Genomic DNA, 9,989 nt, shown 5'->3' with positions numbered 1-9,989 from the left:
ACGGTGTGACTCTGCCATCGCCAGGCAGGTGTTGGGTTGAACAGTGCACTTTTTTAGGACTCCCAGTGGTCCCCTGGCTTCGTGCAGCTCCCCGATCCCACACCCCAGTGGGGGTCTGGCCAGGTGTACCACACTGTCCTGTTTCACCCAGTCTACGTGGCTCCCACGCATTGCGCACGCGCGAGGCGGAGATGCTAGCAACTTCCGGGCACTGAGAGGAGGGCAGGGCAACGGGTCTAGGGGGTCCGGCCCAAACACCCCTTCCTGGCTCCTCTGCTTGGGATCCCGTATCCATCTCCAGAAGCAGGGCTCAGGAGGCGGGGAGGCGATCTGCAGGAGCCGCTGAGGACCGCACTCACCCAGCCCGGTGCCAATAGCCAGACCTGCAGCCCTGAAGCTTGGGGCGGGCCACGGTGCCACGCCCCGCGCACGCGCACTGGGAATCGGCTGGACCGCACGGACGTTCACGTGACGCGGGGCGGTGCCCAGCGGGCTGGAGGCCGGGATCGCCGACAGGAGGGAAGCAAACGGCGGGATCCGCGGTGGCGGTAGCAGCAGCATGGCCGCACTCTATGGGGGTGTAGAGGGGTGAGTGCGGTCCGGAGGAGGGAGTCCGGAAGGGGCGGCCTGGGCCACTCTCTGGCCCGAGGGCGGGGCGGGAGGAAGGCCGTGGCCAGGTCGGCAGGCTGGTGACCTCCCACCTCAGTCAGGGTCCGGCCACTTTGGGCTTTTGGGCTGCGGGGTCTTGTGGAGGAGGAGTGTGTGCCCGCGCGACGGTGCCCTTGCGCGCGCGGTCGTGTGCTTTGTAGGCACTGTGTGCCACAGCCACACCCCGGGGGAGGTCCTTTGTGTTTAGCGGCGAAACCACAGCCCTTTCTCCCACGAAAGACCCACTCCACAGTGCTCCGCTGGAGAAGCTTCTTTTTTCCATTCCCGCTCCGGAGAGAGTTTTGCAGAACAGGTGTCAGGTGTGAAGTTGCTGGACTTGGGGTGGGGAGCAGGGGTGTGGTGGAATCCCGGACAGTGATCTTTGCCTGAAGGTATCTGGGACCTAAAGCTGGGGGAGGCTGAAACTCCTCCATTCTTGGCACTCCAGGCTACTCACTCTAGATCCAACCCTCTGTTATTCTTGCTTATTTCCTGTTCGGAAGCTTGTCTGCAGGACTTTTTGTAATAGCTCTTCCCCTCGGTGTGACTATGGGCAAGAGTTTTGCCCTGTCTGGGCTTCAGTTACCGCGTTTGTGAAGTGATAAGAGGGATGAACCGAATGATCGCCAAGTCCCCTGCCAGTCAACATTCTGTGACTCTGGGTGTGTCAAATCAGGGCACAATAGAGGGTCTGAGCTAGGGCACTCACTTTTGAATCTGACATTGCATTACTTCAGTGGCAGTCACATTTCACTGCTGACTCATGGACCCCAAAGTCTTTTTTTTCACATGCATTGTTATGATTGACCTCCCCTGCCCTGTATTTATCGCACTGTTTTTTAAAAAGAAACTACAGAAATTTGCGTTCATCCCTGTTATATTCATGTGTAACATATGACCCATTTTTCCAGTTTGTCAAGAGGTTCTTTGGGACAATAATCTGCCACCTCATGCATTAACTACCCCTTGAAACTTCTTGTCATCTTTGAGTTTGATCAGCAGGTCTTCAGTGTCCTTTTGTGATATTCCTAAAAGTACTGATCAATAAAGAATCATACATCGCACCACCACAGACCTCCCTCCAAACTACCATTTCTCCCAGTAATAAGCATTTGACCCTTTAGTTGCTTAAGCAGGTATTAACTCTTCCTGTCATCTGGCCAGCATTTCTCACAAGGGTGTCTTGAAAATCTTGGCAGCTGGAGCTGCTAAAGGCAGCCTTTAGCTATTGTGAGAGAAGTAGAGAGACGTGCCATTCTTTTTAGTCACGTTTACTGAGTGTTACCTGTGCCAGGCATGAGGGTAAATAAATGATCCAGAGCTTGACCCAGTGGAACTTGTAGTCTAGTGAGAGGCAGACAGGAAAACAGCTTAACGCACTTCTAATACAGAGGAGTCCATGGGGGCACTGACATGGCTGAACTAATGGAGCTATAGTGGTGGGCCACACATCGGAGGTTTCAAGGACCAGGTGATATATGAGTAGGGTCTTGCAGGATCAGTAGGATACCCCCAAGGGAAGCTGAGCAGGAACTATGTTTTGGAAGTCCAAGAGCCCAGCAAACACCCAGCCACCGAGGAGGGTTTGGGAATGGTGATTGGGCTTGCTGAAGCTGTCCCCCTCACTCTGGGCTCTGCCTATGACAAGGACTGCACAAGTTTAGCTGTATCTGCAGGTTTTTCTGAGCAAGACTGAGTGCCCCCTTGTGTTCTGTAGGGGAGGCACACGATCCAAGGTCCTTTTACTCTCAGAGGATGGGCAGATCCTGGCAGAAGCGGATGGACTCAGCACAAACCACTGGGTAAAGGCCACACTGAGGGGACCAGTGGGCTTGACTGTGGTTTTATTCTCTGTAACTCCTGTTAAGGTGGGGGTTGGGGGCTCACTTGGCAGCCTGTAGGGGCGACAGAGGTCATACAGGCCTTTGTAACTCCTCCTTCCCTTGACTGGGGCCAGCTGATCGGGACAGACAAGTGTGTGGAGAGGATCAACGAGATGGTGAACAGGGCCAAACGGAAAGCAGGGGTGGATCCTCTTGTTCCTCTACGAAGCCTGGTGAGTCTGGGTAGAGTTTGGGAATTAGGTCACAGCAACACTGAGACAGCAAGTTTGAACTAGATGAGTCCGATGACTGCAAAGGGAAAGTGTGTTTGAGGGCTTAGTCTCTGGTCTAGAAACTCACCTGATCACATCCACTCTGTGGCTGCATTGTCACCTACAAGCCACAAGGATTGGAAGAGCACAGGGCTTTGGAGAGCCATGAGACCTCGGTTTGAATCCCAGCTTTGTCACTCAGCATCTGTGCTGTGTGACCCTAAGCAGGTTACTTACCTGCTCGAAGCCTCAGTTTCCTCGTTTGGAAAATGCGGATAACAGTAGCTACCTCAGAGTTGCTGGGATGGTAAAATGGCATGACACATCCCAAAGTGGTTTGCACAGAGCCTGACCCATAAGGGCTGATTAAATGTTACCTGTTATTCCTGGCTCAGCTTTCTCCCAAGTTGCTGTAGCTCCGGCTACTTCCTGGACGTATCCTCAGGGAGATGTCCTGCAGGCACAGCCAAACCCCACGCATTCCGAACCAAGCTTACCTCTCCTCGACTTGCTCCTCTGCCTGATTTTTTCTGTTAAGGGCACTGTTGTCCTCCCCAGCTCCTGACCTGGCATTGTTGAATCCTTCCTCTTGGCAGGGCTCAGTCCAGGTTCTTCTTGCAGCCACAGCCTTCGATGAGGCACTGTGTGTGGCGGAGGGAGGACTGGGGCTGCATGAACAGGGTATGCCCAGCGGTAGCAAGCAGGGAGCAGATGTAGGAGGGGAGGGGGTCGAGAAAGGAGCTGGGTCTGGGGCGCTGCTTGCTCGTTCACCTCCCGCGTGGCCTAGGGCCTATCCCTGAGCGGTGGGGATCAGGAGGACGCGGTGAGGATCCTGATGGAGGAGCTGAGGGACCGATTTCCCTACCTGAGCGAAAGCTACTTAATCACCACTGATGCCGCCGGCTCCATCGCCACAGCTACGCCGGATGGTGAGGAGGTGGAGGGAGGGGTGAGGTTGAGAACCGGTTTTCCTGGGGAAGCCCCTTAGATTTAGCTGGCAGAACCTGACTAGTAAATACCTGGGAGGCAGCCCTCATCACGACCCCTACTCCCTTCATTAGCTAAGGTTTGCCAGAGCAGGGACTGGACAGAAGGAGGGAGGGCAGGAAGGGTGTCTTGATGGGAAGCAAGAAAGGAGTCCAACATGAGACTCCGTTGCAGAGGAGGGAGCCCCTGGGCAGTGCAGCGACGAAGCTGGCTGGAGAAAGCAGCAAGTGCTGAAAAGACAATGGGAGGAACTCTGTGACGGGAGTATAAAAAGTGATGGTATCGTGAGATTGGCATTTGAATCTCAGCTCCTGTTCTGCCAGCTGTACCAACTTGGAGAAGTTATGGAATGCTCTGAGTTTCAATTTCCTTATCTATAAAATGTGGGTAATTATATTCATAAGGTGGTTTAGGGTACTGAATGAGTATCACTGTGTGACTAGGGTCTGACACAATCCCTGGCACATGGTAGGGACTCAGTAAAGCAGGTAGTCACTTGAAGGCTGGCTGGGCAAGGAGACACAGACTCGTGTGCCTCTCTGTTCCCTAGAGAAGGGCACTATGTGATTGGAGTTTCTCTGAGACCCAGGCCCTCCACCTTCAGGCAGGAAACTAGCTGGGCTCGGTTTTCTCTACAAAACTGGGTGGTGATCCCTTTGCTTGGGGCTGGTTTCTGTCCTTTCTTTCCTCAGTCAGAAGCTGTGTGCTCTGTGCAGGGCCTCGGCCACACTGAGCCTCCTGTGCCCTTTCCCCAGGTGGGATCGTGCTCATCTCTGGGACAGGTTCCAACTGCAGGCTCATCAACCCCGATGGCTCTGAGAGCGGCTGCGGTGGCTGGGGCCACATGATGGGAGATGAGGGCTCAGGTGAGCTCACGCCGACTGGGCCTGGCTCAGGGTCCTGGACTGTTCACTTCCTGCAGCTCCCCATCTTCCTCTCCCCTCCCCTCAGCCTGCTGACCCCCTGGGGCTCTCTGGGGAGAGCGCCTGAATCGGAGTCCAAGATAATGACTAAGAGATCTAGAGATGCAAATGCTGGACTACTGGCTGGCTGTGCTCTTCAGCAGTGATATGCACCCAGGACTCAGATTCATGCCTCAGCATAATAGCCGTTGCCTACCTGTGTTGACTTTTGGAGTCCTTAGGAGGGAACTGACACTGTGAAGGTTAAGGCCATAGATGTCAGGAAATGCCGTACCAGTCTGCTAGTGGGAAGGGGGTCTAGAAGCTCCTCCCACCATCACCGCTTCATAGGTAGCAGGTGGACATTTTCATAAGGGCCAGCTTCTGGCAGTGACTCTCGTGGTTTGGATGGCAGCTGACTGACCTGGTCTTTACATGGGGATGGGAGCTGATGTGACGCAGCTTCACCTGTTCAGTCTTCCCTCTCCAGCTTTCCCTTACGTGGATCAGTCAGATATGGTTTAATTAGAGGACCCCAGGCTGGGAATTGGGGCACCTAATTCTCTGTAATACTCAACCCTGTCTAGGTGTGAGTTTCCTTCCCTGTGAACTCGGGGAGATTGCCCCATCTTCTTAGCCCTTTCTGCTCTCTGCAGCCTACTGGATTGCACACCAAGCAGTGAAAATAGTGTTTGACTCCATCGACAACCTAGAGGCGGCTCCTCATGACATTGGCTATGTCAAACAGGCCATGTTCAACTATTTCCAGGTACTTCCCCTGCCCCTGGTAAACATGCATACCTGGGATAGGGCAGAGGGAGACCGAGCAGGCGTGAATTCAGGAGAGGGACTGGGTGAGCCCGGGGAAGTCGGGGTGAATTGTTTGTCAGAGCTGGAGGATGGAGAAGTCGTCTGTGAGGACCGGATTCAGAATGAGGCGGGCATGCATTCCCCGCATGAGGAGAGGGTAGGTTGCGGGCAGGCTGGACTTCATCCTTGGGCAGCTAGACTCTGCGGCGAGGTGAAGGCAGATGCCATTTAGGCTGAAGTGAGAGGTGCAGGGTGAGATCAGGAGACAGTGCACACGGACACAGGGACAGCAGGTGAAGTCTGAACAGGTATGTTGGCCAGTGAGCTGCCTCTGGCTGTATGGGTCAGGGAAGAGAGCCTGTTAAAGAGGGGCAGGGAGAGTTCTTGGGAGTGTACAGCTTCCCACCCAGGGAGGGCATCAGGGACTGACTGCCCTCCTTGTCTGGGCTGTGCTCATTTGCAGTGGGTTAGGAAACAGCTGCGTTTAGCTGCACCAGAGGTGGAGGCTGAGAGAGGAGAAGGCAAGTAAGTTTACTTGAGAGACATCTCTCTGGCTGAGGGCCACTTAGGCGAGCTGACTCAGCAGATTGGTTCTGAACCCCACTAATATGTCTACTACTCCCTCTCTTACTGTTTAGTCATTAAGACATTAGAAAGATTAAATGACAGAGTATGTATGACATGCTTAATACATTGCCACAGATGCTCAAATTGTAGCCCCCCACCCCCTCTTCCATTTTAGTAACGTATTCTAGGGAATCTCTGGTTCTTGGGACCTTCAAAGGCGTTACAGGTGTGTAAGGTAGTTGAGATAGAAGCTGCACTTTATGTGGTGAAATAAGTGTGGGAGAAACAAATCAATTTTGACTTCTCAGAGCCTTTGATCTGCACTGTGACTCTTAAGGGAGAGGTGCAATGAGCAGTAGTGGTTAGATTCCTTCGACCAAAGAAATCTTTTCAAGAGCACCTCAAGGAACTGCAGAAGACTCTTTGGCGAGCGCGGGTCTGTGCTCTGTGTTGCGTCCAGGCTAACCTCCAAAGAGCAGTAGAGGCCATGCTGGGGAAAACAAATAACTTTTCTCAAATGAGAAATCTCAAATCCTTGTACTCTAGAGCTTAAACAAATATTATTCCAGGTTTTCAAACAGTAGAGACATCAGGAAGGCCAACTGGGTGGGCAGACTGGGAATTTTCCTTTGCTTCTGATGACTATCTTGTGCCTTTTCTCTGTCTCTCAGGTGCCAGACCGGCTAGGAATCCTCACCCACCTGTATAGGGACTTTGATAAATGCAGGTTTGCTGGGTTTTGCCGGAAAGTTGCAGAAGGTACTGGAGATGGAGAAGGGTTTTATCTGACTTTGTTCTGCAGAGACCTCCCTAATTGGAGGGTGGAGCAGGGTTCAGATGGGGATTGGAAGCCAATTTCCCTTTGACCAAGTGCCGTCAGTTTTCTGCCACCGTGGGCCTTGGTACTTGTGGGCCTTGAGGTGGAGACAGAAGGACACGCAGGCTGTACTGCCAGTCGTTTTTGTTTTTGTTTTTTTTGCAGTACGCAGGCCTCTCACTGTTGTGGCCTCTCCCATTGTGCAGCACAGGCTCTGGATGCACAGGCTCCGGATGCACAGGCTCAGTGGCCATGGCTCACGGGCCCAGCCGCTCTGCCGCATGCGGGATCTTCCCCGACCGGGGCACGAACCTGTGTCCCCTGCATCGGCAGGCGGACTCTCAACCACTGCGCCACCAGGGAAGCCCTGCCAGTCGTTTTATATTACCTGTTTCTCTTCGTGACAGCTGTCACGGCTTGTGCAGGCTGTATGTCTATTTCTGAGAAATTTATGAAGCAATTATCCTTTGGGCAGATCTATACCTTTCTTTTTTAACGAGTGATACCCAGAGGCCTAGGGAATCACGGAGAGGTTAGGCATGTTTGGTTGGGTATCAGGAGGAGCTGAGCCATAGGGCTTGTTTGTCTGCACGCTGCTCTTGCTCCAGTGTGCGGTCCATGCTCCCTTAATTTGGATTCCTGAAGCCTCAGGGCATTGTAGGGCCCTCTTAGATCCTGCTGGTCTGAGGCCCTTCCAGAGCAGAGCTAGGAAGGGGCTGGGCTGACTAACAGCAGACTGTTGGAGGCGGGTGGGCAGCCCAGAGAGGAGTACCAGCCAGCTGTTCAAGTAGGGTCCTGGGTCCCCAGAGCAGAAAGACCTTCCGGGACAGACTGAATAACTCAATGCAAGTTGGAGTACAGACCAGGTGCCAGTGTTTTCCCCAGCGGGGCTGCCCTTCTTGAGTGCCTGGAGTGAGCCATCTCTGTCCAGGACACCCTTCCTAGGGTGAAAGTAGCTGGTGGGGGCCGGTGGGTAAGGACGAGAGGCAGCTCTGGAGGCTGGCTTACCCACACGCCGTGAGGTGAGCATCTGTTCCTGATCGAGACCTCTGCTAGCCATCGTACTCGCGCTGTTGCTGCCCTGCAACAGAGAGAGAAAGAGAGTAACTGAGGACCGGAGCCTCCCTGGGTATTCACCCGCTCCATTCCTTCCTCCCTACCCCAGGTGCTCAGCAGGGAGATCCCCTTTCCCGTTACATCTTCAGGAAGGCTGGGGAGATGCTGGGCAGACACGTTGTGGCAGTGTTGCCTGAGATTGACCCGGTGAGTTGAAGGGGGGAAATGCAGGCCGGGGAGCTGCTGGGCCAGACTCGGCCCTTCCCCATTAGAATGAGACTGTCCCACCAAACTGTGTAAACTGGATACGATTTTAAAGGAACTTAGGGTATGAGAAAAACTCTGCAGGAAGTCTATAACACAGAAAAGTTCTTTGGGTCCGTGCCCTCCCTCATCTGTGTTTATATATAGCAGATTGATTTACTGTGGTATATGTGCTGTCCCCTTTCTTTCAGTCCTGCTTCTGTCCATTTCCCTCCCTTCTCTTTTCTTCCTCTGTGTTGCTGAACTCTTTTTTCCCTTCCGTTCTCTACCTTGCCTATATGAATCTCTCTCTTTCTCTCCCTTTTTTTTTCTTTTGAGCCCACCTTCTGGTTCTCAGCTAGAGGGAGAGTGACTGGGATAGGTTGGGCTAGTCTGAGGACACTGCCCCCTCTGGCACTGGAGAGGCTTGGTTGCCCCCAGTATCCATTTCTGCTCTTCTCCAGGTCTTGTTCCAAGGGGAGATTGGCCTCCCCATCCTGTGTGTGGGCTCTGTGTGGAAGAGCTGGGAGCTGCTGAAGGAAGGTGAGTATAGGGTGGGGGGCAGGTTGAGACAGGCAAGGGCAAGAGATGGGGCTGGAAAGGGGGTGGCCTGGGCAAACAGCCTGCCCTGGGGAGGACTTGGGACCTGGACCCGGAGGCCTGGACAGGCCACTGATGTCTCAGACCAAGACCCTCATCCTTCACTCTTCCAGGGAGCCCTTTTACAATGTCCCATCCAGCTTCCTTGAACTCTTAGACAGACATTCTCTTCCAGAGGATTTATTAAATAGGCACCACCTTCTAAAAATTAAAGACAAATCTAACTTGAAACTGGAGCTTCTGACCAGCATGTGGGGACATCCCGGTCACCATAATCCTAGCTAGAAGGAGAGAAATGTGCCTTCTGCAACCTTGCAGCTTGTTTCAGGTGGCAGTGTGGTTTGCATTAGCTACTCTGAAGTAGCTCCAGGATCCCTGATGCTACCTAGGAACCCCCGGGAGGCATCGGGGGCTGGGGGCCTCGGGCTCCAGTGCCCCACAGCCGTTACTGGACTCACGCACCCTGGTGCAACCATCTGTTAGGGATTTGGCATGTGGGACCTCCACAGGACGCCTCAGGGCCTGGGCCTCTTCTTTCCCTCCCTCTGTCCCCACCTTCTCCCTGGTCTCTCACCTCCATCCTCTACGTTCTTTCCTCCAGGTTTCCTTTTGGCGCTGACCCAGGGCAGAGAGATCCAGGCTCAGAACTCCTTCTCCAGCTTCACCCTGTTGAAGCTACGGCACTCCTCTGCCCTGGGCGGGGCCAGCCTAGGGGCCAGGCACATCGGTCACCTCCTCCCCATGGACTACAGCATCAATGCCATTGCCTTCTACTCCTACACCTTCTCCTAGGGGGCTGGCCCTGGCTCCACCCCCTCCAAGCCCAGTGGACATTGGGTGCTGGAAGGCAGGAGGCTTTTTCTCCTTTTCCTTTTCTTTTTTTTGAAAAAGAAACATATAGAAGAAAATAAACGCACTTTACCCACTCCCCAGTTGGATTGTGTTATCAAGCACATTTGCTGTGTACATCCTCAGCTCACCTGCCAGCAGGTATCCCAGAGGGCTCAGAGGTGGTTTTAGCCCAGGGTTTAAAGCCCCACCCCCAGATGCTTGGCCTGTGGTCTGCAGTCTGCTCGCCACACGGTTAGGCAGATAACCTGTGTGCTGCCCCTGCCCACCAGGTTAGATACTTACGCCATGTGGCTGCCAGTTAACCTGTGATCTCAGTTTTCTCCAGTCAAAGGTAAGGGTCAAGATTGCTGCCTGACCATTTTTAGTGGAACTAAGTGTTGTCCATGGAGAACGTCACCAGCAATAACCTTAG

General features: G+C 53.6%; 1 protein-coding gene across 1 annotated transcript; it reads left to right on the top strand.

Moving 5' to 3' along the window:
• The first annotated feature begins 514 nt into the window (after positions 1-514).
• On the top strand, positions 515-9,657 carry NAGK (N-acetylglucosamine kinase). Its single transcript, XM_007453395.1, has 10 exons — positions 515-588; positions 2,366-2,450; positions 2,606-2,704; positions 3,531-3,672; positions 4,486-4,596; positions 5,289-5,401; positions 6,681-6,768; positions 7,992-8,089; positions 8,590-8,668; positions 9,327-9,657. The coding sequence occupies exons 1-10, from the start codon at positions 560-562 to the stop codon at positions 9,515-9,517; spliced, it is 1,035 nt and encodes a 344-aa protein (XP_007453457.1). The 5' UTR covers positions 515-559; the 3' UTR covers positions 9,518-9,657.
• The last annotated feature ends 332 nt before the right edge of the window (positions 9,658-9,989 follow it).

The sequence above is a fragment of the Lipotes vexillifer genome, unplaced genomic scaffold (assembly GCF_000442215.2).
Source record: "Lipotes vexillifer unplaced genomic scaffold, Lipotes_vexillifer_v1.1 scaffold253, whole genome shotgun sequence".
NCBI lineage: Eukaryota > Metazoa > Chordata > Mammalia > Artiodactyla > Lipotidae > Lipotes > Lipotes vexillifer.
This window is presented reverse-complemented; position numbering and strand designations above follow the sequence as displayed.